General features: G+C 48.6%; 1 protein-coding gene across 2 annotated transcripts; it reads left to right on the forward strand.

Annotated features, from left to right (window-relative positions):
• On the forward strand, nt 1-24,453 carry txlna (taxilin alpha). Of its 2 annotated transcripts, XM_041903851.2 has the most exons (12): nt 1-77; nt 707-897; nt 8,235-8,951; nt 10,614-10,705; nt 12,498-12,668; nt 17,156-17,221; nt 17,383-17,511; nt 19,555-19,674; nt 21,507-21,581; nt 21,742-21,834; nt 21,948-22,043; nt 22,888-24,453. In XM_041903851.2, the coding sequence occupies exons 2-12, from the start codon at nt 717-719 to the stop codon at nt 23,197-23,199; spliced, it is 2,052 nt and encodes a 683-aa protein (XP_041759785.2). In that variant the 5' UTR covers nt 1-77; nt 707-716; the 3' UTR covers nt 23,200-24,453. The 2 variants fall into 2 exon arrangements, with proteins under 2 accessions (XP_041759785.2, XP_045082392.1); XM_045226457.1 differs by lacking the exons at nt 1-77; nt 707-897; nt 8,235-8,951 and adding an exon at nt 10,172-10,384.
• Nucleotides 24,454-25,452: the final 999 nt, after the last annotated feature.

Here is a 25,452-nt window from a genome sequence, read left to right on the forward strand (position 1 = left end):
TGTATTTCCTGTGTCGGTTGGCAGGAGGAAAAGCAGCAGGCAACAGAGAAGTGTATTTATTGAGTTGGATCAAGAAGGTAAACTGTCATCTTTATTTTCGAATAAAGTACCTAAAGCTTATTCCAAGTATGAATAATGATTATGCGATATGAGGTGTCGTGTTTCTTTGGTTTGTTGCCTAGCGTAGCGCCAAGCTAGAAAGCAAAATGCTAACTAGCTAAATTAGATAGCTTGCTAATTCCTCTAAACAGCACTGTCATTTATGTTAAACTAGTTTCACTTTCTAGTAGCTATGTAGTTGTTTGCTAATAGAAGGGGTCTTGTTTCACTTGCAAGACAAAGCTAGTGAGTTGATGACTTAAACAAAATTGTCAACTATTCTATAGTATATAGCTAGCTAGACTTTGGCCGTGTTGAAAATGTAACTTCGTTGCTGTAGCAAACCACATTTTTTCGTTGCTATGCTGGATAACTAGCTAACGTTAGCTGTCGTTCGCCATTTCAGATACATTTCACATTAGTATAAACGTGATTACCGGTGACTGACGTTTGGCAGTTCCGTTTCTTGTTTTTCTCAAGCGCGGGTGCAACGTGTTATAATGGCTTGCGAACATTTGAATATTCGGATCTGTAACAGACGCCACTGTTTGACATTTTCTTATACAAACATAATATGATCGATGAACATTTGAATAATATGTTGCAGGCATTTCATCATGAAGAAAGAGGACACTGAAGAGTCGGCCACGCAGGGCAGGGACACGGCACCACCACCACCTGGCACAGCGGTAAAAGATGTTTCAGAGACCAGTAGCCAAAAAGACGTTTTAGACACCGGCAACCGTCCAGAACCAGAGCCAGACAGACCTTCACAGGCTGATGGGGCTGAAAGTTCAGGTAAAGTTAGCGCTGTCATTGGTTGTCAATTACATTTAAATTTTTTAGTCATTTAGCAGACGCTCTTATCCAGAGCGACTTACAGGAACAATTAGGGTTGAGTGCCTTGCTCAAGGGCACATCGACAGATATTTAACCTTGTCGGCTCGGGGATTAGAACCAGCGACTTTTCGGTTACTGGCACAACGCTCTTAACCACTAAGCTACCTGCCGCCCCATGATGTGATGGAACTAATAACACTAGCATTATAAAGCCTATAAATAGGCCTGTGTCTGGATTTGATTAGAGCTTTGATCGAAAATTCAAGTCTGATGCTACCTGAGGCTGATGAGCCATAAACTAAATACATTTAATGAGCCATACATTAGACGTTTAATGAGCCCGAGCCCAAAAAAGCCCAAATGATTGTGCCGTTATCCAATACAGAAAAACATAAAAGCCCATAGATGTAGCTAGCTATATGCTCTCTTGGGTAAATAAATGAAACTAGCTCCAGTAGGCTAATCTTTTTGAGTGTGAACTGTATTACTGTACTGTGTTGTATTATATGGACTGGAATTATGCACATCCTTCAAACCATGATAAAGTAGGGAGGGAACATGCGGCCTACAAAGTTATAAGTATAGGCTAGTGAATTAGATTTTCATTTAGAAATATAAATAGGGCCTATTGGTGTAATTAGTAGGCTGACGCTTTTATACCTTTCATAATAGTTCCCCTAATGTTACCACGTCCCCTCTCTATTGTTACTTCATTCCTTCCTCGCTTTCAACCGTTAAATGAAATACGGTTTGTTGTCCTTATCATCATTCTAATGACATCCTTGAATAATATAGGATAAGAATTAGATGCAGGAGGCTTTCACTTCTCTTCATGAAGATTGAATGGTTGTGGGTCTGAATAAATAACTGCTATAGCCTACCGCCATCGCGCGTTCGCTCTTCTTTCAAACTACCCGTGAGTTCTATTGGCTGCTGTATTTAACATTCAGCAAACTAGAGCTTGCGTCCCTCTTCGAATAGTCTATTGGTAGAAGAAACTCCCAGCAAGCTATTCTAGTCTAGCTTTTCCTGCGTGGGACTCCCAAGAGCTAAGGAAGTTTAAGGAGAAAGGCCAGCGGAGCACATTGCGCAAGAGACTGAGGCTATAGGCTAAGTTATACGCTTATTTTGCATAACCCATCATTAACTAAATAAGGCTAATAGTGCATTAAATGTATTACCTGAAAGAGGTTGGCTAGGACATCTATAGATGGATCAGGGTTATTTATTTTGGATGCAATTTTTATGGAGTTTATGGAGAGAGACTGCGAGAGTGCTCGCACGTGCGCTGATTCAAAGCAACGATATTCGAGTGATAGGCTGTAACTGCAGCAGCAATAAAAAATAAAACAAATCTTCACAATAAAAATAAATAATAATAATGTGACCCCCGAAAGCCAGATGGATATGGGTGAATTAGACACGCATTCGGTCCTTATATTACTGTAGTATAGACTGTGCTGCAGGAAATGCAGGCCTACCTGTCACAAGAAATATAAGTTACCATGATCGGTCTACATGCATTGTGAACTCGCTCCATACTGAGATGGGCTGTCTGTCCCCACCCTGAGCGTTGATGATTCCTCATGCAGAGGCCGTAGAGAAGCCAGATTTAGACATCACATATAATTACAGTTCCATTTCACATCATGCTGTTCATAGAAATAATTTTATTATAATCTCGCAGTTATTTAACCGGGAAAGGGGAGTGGTTTTGGGCTGTAAATCTCAGTAACCGGGTTCCCGACCTTCAACCCTAGTACACATAGGCAGGACTGTTCCGACCGCAAAGTACCACAACTATGGCAGCAGCGTAGCTATACATTGTGACGGTGATATGTGAATGCTCCCATACAGCCGGTACACCTTAGCTAGTGTAAAGCACCGGCAGCAATTTTTCAACTGACCTTTACATGGCGATTTACTACAAAGGTGAAAGTAAACCGGTCCGGCTTAAATAGTGGGGATATGTCATACTGGTAAAACGTGAGCCTTCACAATAATTTAAAACATCATTACCGCATGTCAACTCCTGGACAGTCTGTGGTGCAATGTGGCGTTGGTGGATGGAGCGAGACATGATGTTCCAGATGTGCTCAATTGGATTCAGGTCTGGGGAACGGGCGGGCCAGTCCATAGCATCAATGCCTTCCTCTTGCAGGAACTGCTGTCACACTCCAGCCACATGAGGTCTAGCATTGTCTTGCATTAGGAGGAACCCAGGGCCAACCGCACCAGCATATGGTCTCACAAGGGGTCTGAGGATCTCATCTCGGTACCTAATGGCAGTCAGGCTACCTCTGGTGAGCACATGGAGGGCTGTGCGGCCCCCCAAAGAAATGCCACCCCACACCATGACTGACCCACCGCCAAACCGGTCATGCTGGAGGATGTTGCAGGCAGCAGAACGTTCTCCACGGCCTCTCCAGACTCTGTCATGTCTGTCACATGTGCTCAGTGTGAACCTGCTTTCATCTGTGAAGAGCACAGGGCGCCAGTGGCGAATTTGCCAATCTTGGTGTTCTCTGGCAAATGCCAAACGTCCTGCACGGTGTTGGGCTGTAAGCACAACCCCCACCTGTGGACGTCGGGCCCTCATACCACCCTCATGGAGTCTGTTTCTGACCGTTTGAGCAGACACATGCACATTTGTGGCCTGCTGGAGGTCATTTTGCAGGGCTCTGGCAGTGCTCCTCCTGCTCCTCCTTGCACAAAGGCGGAGGTAGCAGTCCTGCTGCTGGGTTGTTGCCCTCCTACGGCCTCCTCCACGTCTCCTGATGTACTGGCCTGTCTCCTGGTAGCGCCTCCATGCTCTGGACACTACGCTGACAGACACAGCAAACCTTCTTGCCACAGCTCGCATTGATGTGCCATCCTGGATGAGCTGCACTACCTGAGCCACTTGTGTGGGTTGTAGACTCCGTCTCATGCTACCACTAGAGTGAAAGCACCGCCAGCATTCAAAAGTGACCAAAACATCAGCCAGGAAGCATAGGAACTGAGAAGTGGTCTGTGGTCACCACCTGCAGAACCACTTCTTTATTGGGGGTGTCTTGCTAATTGCCAATAATTTCCACCTGTTGTCTATTCCATTTGCACAACAGCATGTGAAATTTATTGTCAATCAGTGTTGCTTCCTATGTGGACAGTTTGATTTCACAGAAGTGTGATTGACTTGGAGTTACATTGTGTTGTTTAAGTGTTCCCTTTATTTTTTTGAGCAGTGTGTGTATATATACAGTGTGTGCGAATGTAGTAAGTTATGGAGGTAAGGCAATAAATAGGCCATAGTGCAAAATAGTTACAATTAGTATTAACACTGGAATGATAGATGTGCAAATAGATACTTGGGTGCAAATTAGCAATATAAATAACAAAATAGGGATGAGGTAGTTGGGTGGGCTAATTACAGATGGGCTGTGTACAGGTGCAGTGATCGGTAAGCTGCTCTGACAATTGACACTTAAAGTTAGTGATGGTGATAAGAGTCTCCAGCTTCAGAGATTTTTGAGGTTCGTTCCAGTCATTGGCAGCAGAGAAGTGGAAGGAATGGCGGCCAAAGGAGGTGTTGGCTTTGGGGATGACCAGTGAGATATACCTGCTGGAGCGCAGACTACGTGTTGGTGTTGCTATAGTGAGCTAAGATAAGACAGGGATTTGCCTAGCAGTGATTTATAGATGACCTGGAGCCAGTGGGTTTGGCGACGAATATGTAGTGAGGGCCAGCCAACGAGCGTACAGGTCAAAATGGTGGGTAGTATATGGGGCTTTGGTGACAAAACGGATGGCACTGTGATAGACTACATCCAATTTGCTGAGTAGAGTGTTGGAGGCTATTTTGGAAATGACATTGCCGAAGTCAAGGATCGGTAGGATAGTCAGTTTTACGAGGGCATGTTTGGCAGCATGAGTGAAGGAGGCTTTGTTGTGAAATAGAAAGCCAATTCTAGATCTAACTTTGGATTGGAGATTCTTAATGTGAGTCTGGAAGGAGAGTTTACAGTCTAACCAGACACCTAGGTATTTGTAGTTGTCCACATACTCTAGGTCAGACCCGTCGAGAGTAGTGATTCTAGTCGGGTGGGCGGGTGCAAGCAGCGTTCGGTTGAAGAGCATGCATTTAGTTTTACTAGTGTTTTTAAGAGCAGTTGGAGGCTATGGAAGGAGTGTTGTATGGCATTGAAGCTCGTTTGGAGGTTTGTTAACAGTGTCCAATTAAGGTCCAGATGTATACCAAATGATGTCGTCCGCATAGAGGTGGATCCGAGCGTCACCAGCAGCAAGAGCAACATCATTGATATACACAGAGAATAGAGTCGGCCCGAGAATTGAACCCTGTGGCACCCCCATAGAGACTGCCAGAGGTCCAGACAACAGGCCCTCCGATTTGACACATTGAACTCTATCTGAGAAGTAGTTGGTGAATCAGGCGGGGCATTCATTTGAGAAACCAAGGCTATTTAGTCTGCCAATAAGAATGCAGTGGTTGACAGTCGAAAGCCTTGGCCAGGTCGACGAAGACGGCTGCGCAGTACTGTCTTTTATCAATCGCGGTTATAATATCGTTTAGGACCTTGAGCATGGCTGAGGTGCACCCATGACCAGCTCGGAAACCAGAATACATAGCGGAGAAGGTACGGTGTGATTCGAAATGGTCGGTGATCTGTTTTGTTAACTTGCCTTTCAAAAACCTTTGAAAGGCAGGGCAGTCCTGACGACTGAGCACATTTTCTGTGCCAGGCGAAATCACGCCTCATTAGCTCATTTGTAATGGATGTATCCAAATAAATTTAACTAGAAAACAATTTATGCAAATGCAGCTACTTTGCTGTTATTCTGGCTGCACTTTTTGAAGTGAATGTAAGTTAGCCATAGTTGGCTAGCTAGCAAGCAAGGGATACGAACGTTGCCAGCAAGTATGGCAATGGAACACTTAGAACGAACGACCATAGATACAGAACAAAAAGACTGAACGACTGGGTCGCATCTCTAGCAACTGAACCAATAGAACAAACGACCAGCCAGCTTGGGTAGCAACCCTAGATTTGTGTCGGGACTACATCTTGAGGAAGGTTGAAGTAGTCTGAATAAATTCATAAAAATAATGTTTTTTATGAAACTATGTCAATCATTATTTGAATATGTTGGTAACCCGTTGTATGAAAGTGATAATGCCCGAGAAGCCGGTGTTTTGGAGGATATATTGGCACAACACCCGTGCCAATATATATCTTCCAAACACCGGCTTCTCCGGCATTATCAGTTAAATGGAGAACTGTTCTGTTCAGAACGGACCCGAGGACAACTAGACCCGTTTCCTATAAACCTGGTTGGATCCAAGTGAGGGGCAACAGCAGAAAAGTCAAGCTACTTTATTAACCAGAGCTGATAGACCGTGAGAGGTGATGCTCTAGCAGGAGCCGTAGGCCACTGTGACACGGGAACAGGGAGGCGGGAGGGAGAGACTAGAGACAGCAGTCAACCAAGCCGACACGCGCTATAGTAGACTAATAGCTTCTCGTTCTTCCACCTCTGGCCTGCTAGCCCCCCTACCTCTACGGAAGCACAGTTCCCGCTCAGCCCAGTCAAAACTGTTCGCTGCTCTGGCACCCCAATGGTGGAACAAGCTCCCTCACGACTCCAGGACAGCGGAGTCACTGACCACCTTACGGAGACACTTGAAACCCTACCTCTTTAAGGAATACCTGGGATAGTATAAAAGTAATCCTTCTACCTACCCTACCCCCACAAAATAAAAACGAATAAATAAAAACATATATATATTTATAAAACAAATGAAAATTAAAAATATGCTCTAAAAATAAAACCTAAAAAAATTAGAAAAATATGAAATAAATAAATTGTAAAGTGGTTATCCCACTGGCTATCATAAGGTGAATGCACCAATTTGTAAGTCGCTCTGGATAACAGCGTCTGCTAAATGATGTAAATGTAAATAGCTGCCATAGCTAAGTTATGTATCATCCAATACGATTACGTAGTACCTGTCTTGACTGCATCAAACCGGGAGAAGCTAGTTAAGCTAGCTAGCTAGGCTAACTGAGGCTGCATGCACTTTCTCATCCTACACAGTTACAAACAACTCCATTCAGAATATTAAGTAGCAGCCTACCTGTTGGCTCTTAGTCGTTGTAGCCTGTCCTTCCCCTTTAACTTTTAATTCCATCTTCCATGGTTTCGTTCTATTGGTTCAGTTGCTAGAGACGCGACCCAGTCGTTCAGTCTTTTTGTTCTGTATCTTTGGTCGTTCGTTCTAAATGTTTCATTGCCATACTGGCTGGCAACGTTCGTATCCCTTGCTTGCTAGCTAGCCAACTATGGCTAACTTGCAGGTAACCATGGTTAACGGAGGAAGAACAATGATTTCAAGCACCACCCTCCTTTTATAGCTACCAGTCTGTTATTCTAACTCAATCAGCATGACAGAGTGATCTCCAGGCTTGTCCTCGTCAACACTCTCACCTCTGTTAACGAGAGAATCACTGACATGATGGCAGCTGGTCCTTTTGTGGCAGGGCTGAAATGCAGTGGAAATGTTTTTTGGGGGGATTAAGTTAATTTTCATGGCAAAGAGGGACTTTGCAATTCATTGCAGTTCATCTGATCACTCTTCATGACATTCTGGAGTATATGCAAATTGCCTTCATCAAAACTGAGGCAGCAGACTTTGTGAAAATTAGTATTTGTGTCATTCTCTCAACTTTTGACCACGACATGCTGCTCAAGATCCAGTACTATTAATTTGCACAATGTCTCATTCACATTCGCTTGGAAATGTCCAAACTCACCAAAAAGGACATTCAGTAGTTCCTAACAATATATGTAGAACTAGATTGCTGTCTTTTGCTAATTATTTATTTTTGGCTCATTAGCATATTTAGCTAGCAGCCTCAATAGAAATGCGCTATTACTTGTGGTAATTTTGTTAGCATTCTGGTAATAGACGCCCAATGGGCTTCTTGTGTACTAAGCCGGTGATGCTGTAAATCCCGGGGTGAGAGAAGGGCCGTATGACAATATGAAAATCTGTATCCTACCCTGAGACCCGTGACAATCATATCAGATCCGACCCAGACCGTGACAGAATTCTGGAAACGTACCCTCACGGGTATTCGGGTACAAGTGGATCCGTGAAGACCTCTAGCTCACATCTCACCGTATCTTTTGTGTTTCTTTGTTGTTCTTTCAGTATTTGTTTGTTTTTGTTATTATAACCGTCTTGTTGTTAAACTAAGTGCTGCAATAACAGCTCTTTCCTTCCCTCCTGTGGGTAGTGGCTAAGGTGGCTGCCTTTCCCAACACAGCAGAGTCTGCAGCCCTCCCTGCGGTCCCACCTGTAGAAGAGCCTGCTTCCATCCCAGTCTCCACCATAGCAGAACCTGTCCCCCTCCCCGTCCCAGTCTCCACCATGGCAGACCCTGTCCCAGTCTCCATCATAGCAGACCCTGTCCCCCTCCCCGTCCCAACCATAGCAGACACTGTCCCCCTCCCCGTCCCAGTCTCCACCATAGCCGACCCAGCCCCCCTCCCAGTCCCAGTCTCCACCATAGCAGACCCTGTCCCAGTCCCAGTCTCCACCATAGCCGACCCTGCCCCCCTCCCAGTCCCAGTCTCCACCATAGCAGACCCTGCCCCCCTCCCCGTCCCAGTCTCCACCATAGCAGAACCTGTCCCAGTCCCAGTCTCCACCATAGCCGACCTTGCCCCCCTCCCAGTCCCAGTCTCCACCATAGCGGAGGGGGTGTCATCTCAGTGTGACATGGTTGAGGTGCTGAGCCGCCAGCTGGAGGACATCCTCAACACCTACTGCCTGGAGGACAACGGGGAGGACGGGGTTAACCTGCCCAACGGCCAATCACACGGCCCCGTGCTCAACGGCCTGGCCAATGAGAAGGAGCTGGACGTCAAGCCGGAGGAGGTCAAAGTGAATGCCGGCGGAGCGGAGAAGGAGAAGGTGAAGCTTCAGGAGAAGAAGAAGGTGAAGGGGCTGGGTAAGGACTGGTTCTGTTGCTCTGTCTGAAATCAACCCCTAGGGCCAATTCCTAGATGCTTGTCGTTGATCTGGGTGTAGGTCAGTGGCCTGAAGAAGAAGGTGAAGGGGCTGGGTAAGGACTGGTTCTGGGTGGAGGTCAGTGGCCTGAAGAAGAAGGTGAAGGGGCTGGGTAAGGACTGGTTCTGGGTGGAGGTCAGTGGCCTGAAGAAGAAGGTGAAGGGGCTGGGTAAGGACTGGTTCTGGGTGGAGGTCAGTGGCCTGAAGAAGGTGAAGGGGCTGGGTAAGGACTGGTTCTGGGTGTAGGTCAGTGGCCTGAAGAAGAAGGTGAAGGGGCTGGGTAAGGACTGGTTCTGGGTGGAGGTCAGTGGCCTGAAGAAGAAGGTGAAGGGGGCTGGGTAAGGACTGGTTCTGGGTGTAGGTCAGTGGCCTGAAGAAGAAGGTGAAGGGGCTGGGTAAGGGACTGGTTCTGGGTGTAGGTCAGTGGCCTGAAGAAGAAGAAGGTGAAGGGGCTGGGTAAGGACTGGTTCTGGGTGGAGGTCAGTGGCCTGAAGAAGAAGGTGAAGGGGCTGGGTAAGGACTGGTTCTGGGTGGAGGTCAGTGGCCTGAAGAAGAAGGTGAAGGGGCTGGGTAAGGACTGGTTCTGGGTGGAGGTCAGTGGCCTGAAGAAGAAGGTGAAGGGGCTGGGTAAGGACTGGTTCTGGGTGGAGGTCAGTGGCCTGAAGAAGAAGGTGAAGGGGCTGGGTAAGGACTGGTTCTGGGTGTAGGTCAGTGGCCTGAAGAAGAAGGTGAAGGGGGCTGGGTAAGGACTGGTTCTGGGTGGAGGTCAGTGGCCTGAAGAAGAAGGTGAAGGGGCTGGGTAAGGACTGGTTCTGGGTGGAGGTCAGTGGCCTGAAGAAGAAGGTGAAGGGGCTGGGTAAGGACTGGTTCTGGGTGGAGGTCAGTGGCCTGAAGAAGAAGGTGAAGGGGCTGGGTAAGGACTGGTTCTGGGTGTAGGTCAGTGGCCTGAAGAAGAAGAAGGTGAAGGGGCTGGGTAAGGACTGGTTCTGGGTGGAGGTCAGTGGCCTGAAGAAGAAGGTGAAGGGGCTGGGTAAGGACTGGTTCTGGGTGGAGGTCAGTGGCCTGAAGAAGAAGGTGAAGGGGCTGGGTAAGGACTGGTTCTGGGTGGAGGCCAGTGGCCTGAAAGAAGAAGGTGAAGGGGGCTGGGTAAGGACTGGTTCTGGGTGGAGGTCAGTGGCCTGAAGAAGAAGGTGAAGGGGCTGGGTAAGGACTGGTTCTGGGTGGAGGTCAGTGGCCTGAAGAAGAAGGTGAAGGGGCTGGGTAAGGACTGGTTCTGGGTGGAGGTCAGTGGCCTGAAGAAGAAGGTGAAGGGGCTGGGTAAGGACTGGTTCTGGGTGGAGGTCAGTGGCCTGAAGAAGAAGGTGAAGGGGCTGGGTAAGGACTGGTTCTGGGTGGAGGTCAGTGGCCTGAAGAACGATGTGGAGCTGCTACCCATCTACATAGGTCACTAATATCTAGCCGTCATCCATCCGATTATTTTAGTCATATGAGTGGTGGCTAGGGATTGGTTTAGGTCTGGACAGCTTCCCCTTGTGTGTTGCTGGGTCCCTGTTGTGATGAGGTGGTGTTGCACTGAATGTCTTCCCCCTCCTGTGTGTTGCAGGTAAAGAGATCACCCTGCTGATGCAGACCCTGAATACTCTGAGTACACCAGAGGAGAAACTGTCAGGCCTCTGTAAGAAGTATGCTGAGCTGGTGAGTAGTAACTCTCATAAACGCTTTGACTCCGGTCTGGTGTGTGTGTGTGTGTGTGTGTGGCTCTAAGGCTGTTGGTTTAGTAAATCACTTTTATTTATTTCATTTTAGCATGCTAGCAGCCCTCTTATTTCTAGCCTCCATCTGTGTATCAGCCAGTAGTTTGTCTCCTGTGTCTGTCTCTGTCTGTCTGGTCATCATGCAGGGGAATGGACAGGGCGGCTCAACACAGGGTGACCTACAGGGGAATGGACAGGGTGACCTACAGGGGAATGGACAGGGCGGCTCAACGCAGGGTGACCTACAGGGGAATGGACAGGGTGACCTACAGGGGAATGGACAGGGTGACCTACAGGGGAATGGACAGGGCGGCTCAACGCAGGGTGACCTACAGGGGAATGGACAGGGCAGCTCAACGCAGGGTGACCTACAGGGGAATGGACAGGGTGACCTACAGGGGAATGGACAGGGCGGCTCAACGCAGGGTGACCTACAGGGGAATGGACAGGGCGGCTCAACGCAGGGGTGACCTACGGGGAATGGACAGGGCTAAGGGAATGGACAGGGCGGCTCAACACAGGGTGACCTACAGACCTACAGGGGAATGGACAGGGTGACCTACAGGGGAATGGACAGGGCGGCTCAACGCAGGGTGACCTACAGGGATAGGCAGCTCAACGCAGGGTGACCTACAGGGGAATGGACAGGGTGACCTACAGGGGAATGGACAGGGCGGCTCAACGCAGGGTGACCTACAGGGGAATGGACAGGGTGACCTACAGGGGAATGGACAGGGCGGCTCAACGCAGGGTGACCTACAGGGGAATGGACAGGGTGACCTACAGGGGAATGGACAGGGTGACCTACAGGGGAATGGACAGGGCGGCTCAACGCAGGGTGACCTACAGGGGAATGGACAGGGTGACCTACAGGGGAATGGACAGGGCGGCTCAACGCAGGGTGACCTACAGGGGAATGGACAGGGTGACCTACAGGGGAATGGACAGGGCGGCTCAACGCAGGGCGACCTACACGGGAATGGACAGGGTGACCTACAGGGGAATGGACAGGGCGGCTCAACGCAGGGTGACCTACAGGGAATGGACAAACAGGGTGACCTACAGGGGAATGGACAGGGCGGCTCAACGCAGGGTGACCTACAGGGGAATGGACAGGGTGACCTACAGGGGAATGGACAGGGCGGCTCAACGCAGGGTGACCACGGGGAATGGACAGGGCAGCTCAACGAGGGTGACCTACAGGGGAATGGACAGGGTGACCTACAGGGGAATGGACAGGAACGAGGGTGACCTACAGGGGAATGGACAGGGCAGCTCAACGCAGGGTGACCTACAGGGGAATGGACAGGGTGACCTACAGGGGAATGGACAGGGCGGCTCAACGCAGGGTGACCTACAGGGGAATGGACAGGGCGGCTCAACGCAGGGTGACCTACAGGGGAATGGACAGGGCGGCTCAACGCAGGGCGACCTACCCTATGGAAATTAGTCATGGATTTATCGCTGATTCAAGAATCTGTGATGCAGTGCCGGTCTCTCCTCTCCGCCCTGTGTGTCCATAACATGTGCGGTGTGAATAAGTGACAGATCATACCAGTGTGTATAACTGATCAAGAGGATGTGTTTGTGTCCATTTCTGGATGTGTTTGACGTTAGCATCTTTCTCAGTTTGCACCTTCAAGCATGACCTAGTGTGTGTCCCCCCCACTGCTCTCTCTCTGTGTGTGTGTGTGTGTGTGTGTGTGTGTGTGTGTGTGTGTGTGTGTGCGCAGCTGGAGGAGCAGCGGAACAGTCAAAAGCAAATGCGTGGCCTGCAGAAGAAACAGTCTCAGCTGGTGCAGGAGACGGACAACCTGAAGAAGGAACACAGCAAGGCCATCCTGGCGCGCAGCAAACTGGAGTCACTCTGTAGGGAGCTGCAAAGGCACAACAGAACACTCAAGGTTAGCAGGATTCCCCAGGGTTCCCCAACTGGTGGCCCGCAGGGGATTTTATTCCCCAACTGGTGGCCCGCAGGGGATTTTATTCCCCAACTGGTGGCCCGCAGGGGATTTTATTCCCCAACTGGTGGCCCGCAGGGGATTTTATTCCCCAACTGGTGGCCCGGATTTTATTCCCCAACTGGTGGCCCGCAGGGGATTTTATTCCCCAACTGGTGGCCCGCAGGGGATTTTATTCCCCAACTGGTGGCCCGCAGGGGATTTTATTCCCCAACTGGTGGCCCGCAGGGGATTTTATTTGGACCCCGAAGTTTTCTGAGCAAAACATTTATTTTTATTTTTTATTGTTGAACATAAGATGGTAAATCTGTTACTAAGTATTCCCCACGCATAATAGAGAGATATACAGTTGAAGTCTGAAGTTTAGATACACTTAGGTTGGAGTCATTAAAACTTGTTTTTCAACCACTCCACAAATTTCTTGTTAACAAACTATAGTTTTGGCAAGTCGGTTAGGACATCTACTTTGTGCATGACACAAGTCATTTTTCCAACAATTGTTTACAGACAGATTATTTCACTTAGAATTCACTGTATCACAATTCCAGCGGGTCAGAAGTTTACATTCAATAAGTTGACTGGGCCTTTAAACAGCTTGGAAAATTCCAGAAAATGATGTCATGGCTTTAGAAGCTTCTGATCGGCTAATTGACATCATTTGAGTCAATTGGAGGTGTACCTGTGGATGTATTTCAAAGCCTACCTTCAAACTCAGTGCCTCTTTGCTTGACATCATGGGAAAATGAAAAGAAATCAGCCAAGACCTCAGGAAAGAAATTGTAGACCTCCACAAGTCTGGTTCATCCTTGGGAGCAATTTCCAAACGCCTGAATGTACCACGTTCATCTGTACAAACAATAGTACGCAAGTATAAACACCATGGGACCACGCAGCCGTCATACCGCTCAGGAAGGAGACGCGTTCTGTCTCCTAGAGATAAACGTACTTTGGTACGAAAAGTGCAAATCAATCCCAGAACAACAGCAAAGGACCTTGTGAAGATGCTGGAGGAAACAGGTACAGAAGTATCTATATCCACAGTAAAGCGAGTCCTATATCGACATAACCTGAAAGGCCGCTCAGCAAGGAAGAAGCCACTGCTCCAAAACCGCCATAAAAAAGCCACACTACGGTTTGCAACTGCACATGGGGACAAAGATTGTACTTTTTGGAGAAATGTCCTCTGGTCTGATGAAACAAAAATAGAACTGTTTGGCCATAATGACCATCATTATGTTTGGAGGAAAAAGGGGAAGGCTTGCAAGCTGAAGAACACCATCCCAACCGTGAAGCACGGGGGTGGCAGCATCATGCTGTGGGGGTGCTTTGCTGCAGGAGGGACTGGTGCACTTCACAAAATAGATGGCATCATGAGGAAGGAAAATTATGAGGATATATTGAAGCAACATCTCAAGACATCAGTCAGGAAGTTAAAGCTTGGTCGCAAATGGGTCTTCCAAATGGACATTGACCCCAAGCATACTTCCAAAGTTGTGGCAAAATGGCTTAAGGACAACAAAGTCAAGGTATTGGAGTGGCCATCACAGAGCCCTGACCTCAATCCTATAGAACATGTGTGGAAGTATGTGCAGAACTGAAAAGGCGTGTGCGAGCAAGGAGGCCTACAAACCTGACTCAGTTACACCAGCTCTGTCAGGAGGAATGGGCCAAAATTCACCCAACTTATTGTGGGAAGCTTGTGGAAGGCTACCCGAAACGTTTGACCCAAGTTAAACAATTTTAAAGGCAATGCTACCAAATACTAATTGAGTGTATGTAAACTTCTGACCCACTGGGAATGTGATGAAAGAAATAAAAGCTGAAATAAATCATTCTCTCTACTATTATTCTGACATTTCACATTCTTAGAATAAAGTGGTGATCCTAACTGACCTAAAACAGGTCATTTTTACTAGGATTAAATGTCAGGAATTGTGAAAAACTGAGTTTAAATGTATTTGGCTAAGGTGTATGTAAACTTCTGACTTCAACTGTATGTGATCGTATACAAATATAAGCAAGTTATGACAATTTTTTTTTTTTAGTTATATCTGTTTGGTCTTCTTACGGTCAATTTGCAGTCTACAAATTATTTGCAATTGTGTTCCGGCCCCCTGACCATCTGCTCAAGAGAAAATGTACCCTTGGCTGAATCTAGGTAATGATCCCTGAGGTATAGGATGGTGAAGCAGTGGTTTAAGTCAGTATTCAGGCCATCACAGTGCGGTTTAAGTCGGTATTCAGGCCAGCACAGTGCGGTGTAAGTCGGTATTCAGGCCAGCACAGTGCGGTTTAAGTCGGTATTCAGGCCAGCACAGTGCGGTTTAAGTCGGTATTCAGGCCAGCACAGTGTGGTTTAAGTCGGTATTCAGGCCAGCACAGTGTGGTTTAAGTCGGTATTCAGGCCAGCACAGTGTGGTTTAAGTCAGTATTCAGGCCAGCACAGTGTGGTTTAAGTCGGTATTCAGGCCAGCACAGTGCGGTGTAAGTCGGTATTCAGGCCAGCACAGTGCGGTTTAAGTCAGTATTCAGGCCAGCACAGTGCGGTGTAAGTCGGTATTCAGGCCAGCACAGTGTGGTTTAAGTCGGTATTCAGGCCAGCACAGTGCGGTGTAAGTCGGTATTCAGGCCAGCACAGTGCGGTTTAAGTCGGTATTCAGGCCAGCACAGTGCGGTTTAAGTCGGTATTCAGGCCAGCACAGTGCGGTGTAAGTCGGTATTCAGGCCAGCACAGTGTGGTTTAAGTCGGTATTCAGGCCAGCACAGTGTGGTTTAAGTCGGTATTCAGGCCAGCACAGTGTGGTTTAAGTCGGTATTCAGGCCAGCACAGTGCGGTGTAAGTCGGTATTCAGGCCAGCACAGTGCGGTTTAAGTCGGTATTCAGGCCAGCACAGTGTGGTTTAAGTCGGTATTCAGGCCAGCACAGTGTGGTTTAAGTCGGTATTCAGGCCAGCACAGTGTGGTTTAAGTCGGGCCTATAATGTGAATCAGCCATAGTTGAGTCTGAGATAGGGGAGAGCTCACATATGGCTCCTGGTATGTAGAGGCAGAGGGGAGAGCTCACATAGGGCTCCTGATATGCAGAGGGGAGAGCTCACATCAGGCTCCTGGTATGTAGAGGGGAGAGCTCACATAGGGCTCCTGATATGCAGAGGGGAGAGCTCACATATGGCTCCTGGTATGTAGAGGCAGAGGGGAGAGCTCACATAGGGCTCCTGATATGCAGAGGGGAGAGCTCACATAGGCCTCCTGATATGCAGAGGGGAGAGCTCACATAGGGCTCCTGATATGCAGAGGGGAGAGCTCACATAGGGCTCCTGGTATGTGAGAAAGGCAGAGGGGAGAGCTCACATAGGGCTCTTGGTATGTAGAGGCAGAGGGGAGAGCTCACATAGGCCTCCTGGTATGCAGAAAGGGAGAGCTCACATGGCTCGTGGTATGTGAGAAAGGCAGAGGGGAGAGCTCACATAGGCCTCCTGGTATGTAGAGGGGAGAGCTCACATAGGGCTCCTGGTATGTAGAGGGGAGAGCTAACAGGGCTCCTGGTATGTAGAGGCAGAAGGGAGAGCTCACATAGGGCTCCTGGTATGTAGAGGCAGAGGGGAGAGCTCACATGGCTCGTGGTATGCAGAGGGGAGAGCTCACATAGGGCTCCTGATATGCAGAGGGGAGAGCTCACATAGGGCTCCTGGTATGTAGGGGCAGAGGGGAGAGCTCACATAGGGCTCCTTTGAGTGGTATGGCTAAAGCAACCGACTGCAGATGTGGTTTTCCAACAAAAAAGGCTCAGATCAACATGGCAGTGTTGCCATTGCTTATAACATGTTTTCTTTATAATGTCGAAATAAAGATGTCTCCAACCCCCATAGCACAGACTCACAAACTGGAATCATGTGTGTAAATTGTATAATCAATTAGTGATAAAGAGCCTTAAATATCACATTCATTTATATCCAGTCCACTGGATGAATCATGGCAAAGTTGGTTCCTGTTCGTCTGGGTCAAACTGGAACCCTCTGAAGGGTGGTTGGCAATAGAGCCTCCCACAATGCCGGGGATAGCTGCAGGATGAAGATGGTGAAGAGCAACTGTCGACTGCAGTCAATGTAATGACCTTTTTGATCACATGATAGTTGTCAAGTTCATGCATTCGACATGTAGGCGCAAGTCTGACAATTTTTATCCCCATAATGCAACACCCCTTGAAAGGCTGTAACCAACGACCTGACTAAAGTGATCTGCTCGAGCGCACCCACACATTCCAAGTTTGCGTTCCAAAAACTATTAAGATGAGTCTTATTGTTCTCTGATTGCTATGACCATCTTCTTGTTAACCAAAAGTTTAAAATTTTTCTGATTCAAGAAGTGAACAACTTTCTGGAGTCAAATGGAGCTGTGCATTTTAAACGAACTTTGACCTGCTCTTGCAGGAGGACGGGGTGCAGCGTGCACGCGTGGAGGAGGAGAAGAGGAAGGAGGTGACATCACACTTCCAGGTGAGCCACTAGCATCGTTTTAAAGAAAGGATGAATATCAAGTCTTTCCTTGATTCATTGCCACGATGATCTTCTCCTATGAGTGTTGAGAAGTAGGCGAGGAATCAAGGAAATACTAATGACATTCACACAAGGATTAAACTGTTTCGGCTACTTCCCAGGTGACTCTGAATGACATCCAGGCCCAGATGGAACAACATAATGAGAGGAATACCAGTCTGAGGCAGGAGAACTCTGAGCTGGCAGAGAAGCTCAAGAAACTCATCCAACAGTACGAACTACGAGAGGAGGTGTGTGTTTGGAGTGGGGAGAACGGTGTGGGGAGAACGGTGTGTGGAGTGGGGAGAACGGTGTGGGGAGAACGGTGTCTGGAGTGGGGAGAACGGTGTGGGGAGAACGGTGTCTGGAGTGGGGAGAACGGTGTGGGGAGAACGGTGTGTGGAGTGGGGAGAACGGTGTGGGGAGAACGGTGTCTGGAGTGGGGAGAACGGTGTGGGGAGAACGGTGTGTGGAGTGGGGAGAACGGTGTGTGGAGTGGGGAGAACGGTGTCTGGAGTGGGGAGAACGGGGGAGCGGTGTGTGGAGTGGGGAGAACGGTGTGGGGAGTGGGGAGAACGGTGTGGGGAGAACGGTGTGTGGAGTGGGGAGAACGGTGTGTGGTGGGGAGAACGGTGTCTGGAGTGGGGAGAACGGTGTGGTGTGGAGGGGGAGAAGGTGTGTGTGTGGAGTGGGGAGAACGGTGTGTGTGTGTGTTTGGAGTGGGGAGAACGGTGTGTGGAGTGGGGAGAACGGTGTGTGGAGTGGGGGAGAACGGTGTGTGTGTTTGGAGTGGGGAGAACGGTGTGTGTGTGTGTGTTTGGAGTGGGGAGAACGGTGTGTGTGTGTGTGTGTTTGGAGTGGGGAGAACGGTGTCTGGAGTGGGGAGAACGGTGTCTGGAGTGGGGAGAACGGTGTGGGGAGTGGGGAGAACGGTGTGTGGGGGAGTGGGGAGAACGGTGTGTGTGGGGAGTGGGGAGAACGGTGTGTGGGGAGTGGGGAGAACGGTGTGTGGAGTGGGGAGAACGGTGTGTGGAGTGGGGAGAACGGTGTGGGGAGAACGGTGTGGTGGAGTGGGGAGAACGGTGTAGAGTGGGGAGAACGGTGTGTGTGTGTGTTTGGAGTGGGGAGAACGGTGTGGGGAGTGGGGAGAACGGGTGTGTGTGTGTGTTTGGAGTGGGGAGAACGGGTGTGGGGGAGTGGGGAGGGGAGAACGGTGTGTGTGTGTGTTTGGAGTGGGGAGAACGGTGTGGGGTGGGGAAGTTGTGGGGGAGAACGGTGTGTGGAGTGGGGAGAACGGGTGTGTGTGTGTGTTTGGAGTGGGGAGAACGGTGTGTGTGGGGAGTGGGGAGAACGGTGTGTGTGTGTGTTTGGAGTGGGGAGAACGGTGTGTGGGGAGTGGGGAGAACGGTGTGTGGAGTGGGGAGAACGGTGTGTGTGTGTGTTTGGAGTGGGGAGAACGGTGTGGGGAGTGGGGAGAACGGTGTGTGTGTGTGTGTTTGGAGTGGGGAGAACGGTGTGTGTGGGGAGTGGGGAGAACGGTGTGTGGAGTGGGGAGAACGGTGTGTGTGTGTGTGTTTGGAGTGGGGAGAACGGTGTGTGTTTGGAGTGGGGAGAACGGTGTGTGTGTGGAGTGGGGAGAACGGTGTGTGTGGAGTGGGGAGAACGGTGTGTGGAGTGGGGAGAACGGTGTCTGGAGTGGGGAGAACGGTGTGTGTGTGTGTTTGGAGTGGGGAGAACGGTGTGTGGAGTGGGGAGAACGGTGTCTGGAGTGGGGAGAACGGTGTCTGGAGTGGGGAGAACGGTGTCTGGAGTGGGGAGAATGGTGTGTGTGTGTGTGTGTTTGGAGTGGGGAGAACGGTGTGTGTGGGGAGTGGGGAGAACGGTGTGTGTGTGGAGTGGGGAGAACGGTGTCTGGAGTGGGGAGAACGGTGTGTGTGTGTTTGGAGTGGGGAGAACGGTGTGTGTGTGTGTTTGGAGTGGGGAGAACGGTGTGTGTGTGTGTTTGGAGTGGGGAGAACGGTGTGTGTGTGTGTTTGGAGTGGGGAGAACGGTGTGTGTGGGGAGTGGGGAGAACGGTGTGTGTGTGTGTTTGGAGTGGGGAGAACGGTGTGTGTGTGTGTGTTTGGAGTGGGGAGAACGGTGTGTGTTTCCGGGGGGAGCAGACAGGAGTGCTGCAGCTCTGTGCCAGGACATGAACATTTACTTAAATAACTAAAGCAAACCAGGTGCAACTGCAGTAAAGGTCTGACAATGTTCTGCACATGTGAGCGTTAACCCCCTGTCGTCTCTCACAGCACATTGACAAGGTGTTCAAGCACAAGGACCTGCAGCAACAGTTGGTGGACGCTAAGCTACACCAGGCTCAGGAACTGCTCATAGAGGCAGAGGACCGCCATCACAGAGAGAAGGACTTTGTGAGTAACAGTAAAACATGGTCGTTTGGTGAACACTAGTCAACGTATTCAACTCAGTGAGTATATCATGTGAGTTATATGGGAATCAAACCCACAACACTTTATTTTGGTCTCCTGTTGTCTCTCCAGCTGTTGAAGGAAGCGGTGGAGTCTGAGGAGGGGTTTGGGTTAGTCTCATGTTAGTCTCCTCTTCTCTCCAGCTGTTGAAGGAAGCGGTGGAGTCTCAGAGAAGGGGTTTGGGTTAGTCTCATGTTAGTCTCCTCTTCTCTCCAGCTGTTGAAGGAAGCGGTGGAGTCTCAGAGGAGGGGTTTGAGTTAGTCTCATGTTAGTCTCCTCTTCTCTCCAGCTGTTGAAGGAAGCGGTGGAGTCTCAGAGAAGGGGTTTGGGTTAGTCTCATGTTAGTCTCCTCTTCTCTCCAGCTGCTGTAGGAAGCGGTGGAGTCTCAGAGAAGGGGTTTGGGTTAGTCTCATGTTAGTCTCCTGTTGTCTCCAGCTGTTGAAGGAAGCGGTGGAGTCTCAGAGAAGGGGTTTGGGTTAGTCTCATGTTAGTCTCCTCTTCTCTCCAGCTGCTGAAGGAAGCGGTGGAGTCTGAGGAGGGGTTTGGGTTAGTCTCATGTTAGTCTCCTCTTCTCTCCAGCTGTTGAAGGAAGCGGTGGAGTCTCAGAGAAGGGGTTTGGGTTAGTCTCATGTTAGTCTCCTGTTGTCTCTCCAGCTGTTGAAGGAAGCGGTGGAGTCTCAGAGAAGGGGTTTGGGTTAGTCTCATGTTAGTCTCCTGTTGTCTCTCCAGCTGTTGAAGGAAGCGGTGGAGTCTCAGAGAAGGGGTTTGGGTTAGTCTCATGTTAGTCTCCTGTTGTCTCTCCAGCTGTTGAAGGAAGCGGTGGAGTCTCAGAGAAGGGGTTTGGGTTAGTCTCATGTTAGTCTCCTGTTGTCTCTCCAGCTGTTGAAGGAAGCGGTGGAGTCTCAGAGAAGGGGTTTGGGTTAGTCTCATGTTAGTCTCCTGTTGTCTCTCCAGCTGTTGAAGGAAGCGGTGGAGTCTCAGAGAAGGGGGTTTGGGTTAGTCTCATGTTAGTCTCCTGTTCTCTCCAGCTGTTGAAGGAAGCGGTGGAGTCTCAGAGAAGGGGGTTTGGGTTAGTCTCATGTTAGTCTCCTGTTGTCTCTCCAGCTGTTGAAGGAAGCGGTGGAGTCTCAGAGAAGGGGTTTGGGTTAGTCTCATGTTAGTCTCCTGTTGTCTCTCCAGCTGTTGAAGGAAGCGGTGGAGTCTCAGAGAAGGGGTTTGGGTTAGTCTCATGTTAGTCTCCTGTTGTCTCTCCAGCTGTTGAAGGAAGCGGTGGAGTCTCAGAGAAGGGGTTTGGGTTAGTCTCATGTTAGTCTCCTGTTGTCTCTCCAGCTGTTGAAGGAAGCGGTGGAGTCTCAAAGGGGTTTGGGTTAGTCTCATGTTAGTCTCCTGTTGTCTCTCCAGCTGTTGAAGGAAGCGGTGGAGTCTCAGAGAAGGGGTTTGGGTTAGTCTCATGTTAGTCTCCTGTTGTCTCTCCAGCTGTTGAAGGAAGCGGTGGAGTCTCAGAGAAGGGGTTTGGGTTAGTCTCATGTTAGTCTCCTCTTCTCTCCAGCTGTTGAAGGAAGCGGTGGAGTCTCAGAGAAGGGGTTTGGGTTAGTCTCATGTTAGTCTCCTGTTGTCTCTCCAGCTGTTGAAGGAAGCGGTGGAGTCTCAGAGAAGGGGGTTTGGGTTAGTCTCATGTTAGTCTCCTGTTGTCTCTCCAGCTGTTGAAGGAAGCGGTGGAGTCTCAGAGAAGGGGTTTGGGTTAGTCTCATGTTAGTCTCCTGTTGTCTCTCCAGCTGTTGAAGGAAGCGGTGGAGTCTCAGAGGATGTGTGAGTTGATGAAGCAGCAGGAGGTCCATCTCAAACAACAGGTAACTTAGAACTCTCTAGGACAGAGTGGATGCATCTAGCTCTATGGTAAACAACCTCACTGTGTCTGTTGAGCTGTAAAGTTAATGTGGTGGACTATATTTCCATAGTGAATGACCTAACTCTCTTTCCTGTTTCCCTCCCGCCTGTCTCCCCACCCAGCTGTCCTTATACACAGAGAAGTTTGAGGAGTTCCAGACCACTCTGTCCAAGAGCAATGAGGTGTTCACCACCTTCAAACAGGAGATGGAGAAGGTGAGTGAGTTGGCTGTCTGTCTGTCACACATCAGCAGAGATCCCAGAAGAGCGTGTGACCTGCGTGTCGTCCGTGGTCATGTGATGTGACCTGTGTGTGTGTGTGTCCTTAGATGACGAAGAAGATCAAGAAGCTGGAGAAGGAGACGAGCATGTATCGCTCCAGGTGGGAGAGTAGCAACAAAGCCCTGCTGGTCATGGCTGAGGAGGTAATTCAGATTTAAATCACTGATTTTGAGCTTTTGTAATGGTGTTTGTATTTTGTGTTTTGTTGGGGAAAAGTGCAAGATTATACACTGAGTGTACAAAACATTATTGATACACATGAAACTGTTGAGCGTTCAAAAACCCAGGAGCAGTTGTAGTTCTTGACACAAACCGGTGCGCCTGGCACCTACTGCCATGCAGGTGTTCCTGTAATTAGCCCACCCAACTACCTCATCCCTATATTGTTATTTATTTTGCTCTTTTGCACCCCAGTATCTCTATTTGCACATAATCTCTTGCACATCTAGCATTCCAGTGTTAATACTATTGTAATTATTTTGCACTATAGCCTATTTATTGCCTTACCTCCATAACTTGCTACATTTGCACACACTGTATATATATTTTCTGTTGTATTTTTGACTGTTTTTTACCCCATATGTAACTCTGTGTTGTTTTTATCGCACTGCTTTGCTTTATCTTGGCCAGGTCGCAGTTGTAAATGAGAACTTGTTCTCAACTGGCTTACCTGGTTAAATAAAGGTGAAAAAAAAAAAAATGCATAAAAAATTACCCAGCACTTAAATATTTTGTCTTGTCAATTCACCCTGTGAATGGCACACATACACAATCCATGTCTCAATTGTCTCGGCTTAAAAATCCTTCTGTAACCCGTCTCCTGCCCTTATCTACACTGATTTTGAAGTGGATTAAACAAGTGACATCAGTAAGGGAATCATAGCTTTCACCTGGACAGTCTGTCATGGAGAGAGCAGGTGTTCCTAATATTTTGTACACTCAGTGTAAGTTTGTGTGTATCTGTATTAATCTGCGTGTCTCCTGTAGAAAACTCTGCAGGACCGTGAGTTTGACGGCCTCCAGGGGAAGGTAGGAAGGTTGGAGAAGCTTTGCCGGGCACTGCAGAACGAACGCAACGAGCTCAGCAAGAAGGTCCAAGGCCTGAGCGCCGGCCCCGAGGACAACAGCCCAGGGGCCGAATCCCCTTCCCTACCCTCCACAGACTCCCAGGAGCCCAGCCCAGACCCCAACACCACCACCCCTAGCTCCCCCAGACCCTGCTCCCACGGCTGCCACTGCGGCCCAGAGTTGGACACTGAGAATCAGGCCTGTGCAGCCCCCCTGACTGCCCAGGAATGAGACCTCTTGCCTGGGCAACACCGCTTAGTCTCTCCCCTTCACCAACCAACTACCAGCCTGCAAGCCAAGCCACTACTAATGTGGGAGTTAAGAGTGTGGGTCTGTATGATTCCCCCACAGTTGGATAAAGTTGTCCCCTAACCACAGATCTAGGATCAGATTCCCTTACGTCCATCCTAAAACCAATAGGGCGGTGCAAGAAAATCTGACCCTGGATCTGCAGTCAGGTAACAGCTTCCTCCTGGAGAGGTGAAGGTGATGCTGATCAAATTAAATGTTATTTGTGACATTACAGGTTTTTAGCAGATGTTATTGCAGGGTGTAGCGAAATGCTTGTAGGTGGTGTCAGTCAGGGAAGATTCTTCTTCATCCTGCGTGTTTTATTTTGCTCTTTTTTTCCTTTCCTTTGAGAACTCAAGTACACAACGCTCATGAAAATCACAGCGTTTAATGCCAAGCAAAGCAAGCTAAAGAAAGGTTTCATCCCAAATGGCACCCTATTCCCTATATAGTGCACTACTTTTGACCAGAGCCCTATGGATCCTGGTCAACGGTAGTGCACTATACCTGTATGTAGGGACTAGGGTGCCATTTGGGATGGAGAAAAGTGTTGCTGCTGGCTGCTTTAGTAATGTAGGATCTACAGTAAAGATGATGTTGGGACAGAAGAGTATTTTGTATGTGTGTCTTGTCTCCATCTGTCCCTCTTTTTCCTATAGTGTGTGTGTGTGTGTGTGTGTGTGTATCAGTCATATAGAGGTTAAGATACAGTGAGTCTGCAGATGTAGGGCCACAGTTGTACTTGAATTTTCGTGTCATTCTAATTTTGAGGCAGATCTGAATTTAGGATTTGTTCCCTTAGAAGTTGAGCACACTGAAAGCATGGCTACCGCATCAGAGCACGCATGGATCACCTGACCTTTCCTTCGGTACGGAGAGCAGAGTGTATATATCTAGGTTGGGGGATAGCTTGCAAAAGGTCACTTTTCTTTCATTCCATTTTAGATATCCTTGTTTAGAACCAGAGGTCCAGAGCATCAAAACACTTAACGGATGATGTAGATATTCTTTATGAATCTTGCAGAATCGTCGGATCCACACAAAATGCTCTTTGACCAGGGGTTTATTCACTAGGAACCAACCGGAAGGAAATGGGGGCAAAACAAGGAGGGACCTCGCTGAACTTGTCCAATAAGATAACTCCCGAGTGGAGATCCTGGTTCGAATCCAGGCTCTGTCGCAGCCGGCCGCGACCGGGAGACCCATGGGGCGGCGCACAATTGGCCCAGCGTCGTCCAGGGTAAGGGGAGGGAATGGCCGGCAGGGATGTAGCTCAGTTGATAGAGCATGGCGTTTACAACGCCAGGGTTGTGGGTTCGATTCCCACGGGGGGCCAGTATAAAAAAATATGTATTCAATAACTGTAAGTCGCTCTGGATAAGAGCGTCTGTTAAAATGACTAAAATGTCAATAAGAAACTTGTTTTCATTGCAAAATGTTCTGCTAAGGCTTGTACTAATGAATTACACCCCTAGAGTATAAAAAATAGCCTTGTTCTTCAGTTTGGTTTTGGGTTGCTTCTTTATATCAGGGTTGGGGTCAATTCCATTTCAATTATCCTCAATGCTTTTCAGGAAAATGTGGAATTGAAATTGACCCCAACCCTGCTTTATGTCATACTGTACCTTGGACCTCTTATGTTGCACACTAGAGTTCTATGTTGCAAAGACAGCGCAGAGTTTGTAGACTGTATTTGTTTGATATATTATCTGAGTTATTTTAACAGTTGTGTATCTAACGAGTCAAACACCACTATATATATATATATAGTTTATTTTTTCTTAATTTAGATATTTTTTTGTTGTATTTTTTTTAAAGCTACTGGCTGCATTCGTTGACCAATTTGATGTCCCTCCTCATTCCCACAGTATGCAAGTATCCATTCCACATTCATATTATGTGCTTTTTCAATTTCATTCTACAACATTGGATCCAATGGAAATGTTTTAACAATGTTCATGCTAGCTGGCCTTGCGATCATGATAATTTATGGTTAAGATTCCACTGAAACTGTCCTGACAAAGGTGACTACCAATGATTCATTCTCTATTCTGTGTGTTTGAGAATACGTATAATAATATGCCATTTTAGCAGACGCTTTTATCCAAAGCGACGTGTGGGTGGTCCCGGGGATCGAACCCACTACCCTGGCGTTACAAGCGCCATGCTCTACCAATTGAGCTACAGAGGACC

Source organism: Coregonus clupeaformis, chromosome 17 (assembly GCF_020615455.1).
Source record: "Coregonus clupeaformis isolate EN_2021a chromosome 17, ASM2061545v1, whole genome shotgun sequence".
NCBI classification, from domain to species: Eukaryota; Metazoa; Chordata; class Actinopteri; order Salmoniformes; family Salmonidae; genus Coregonus; species Coregonus clupeaformis.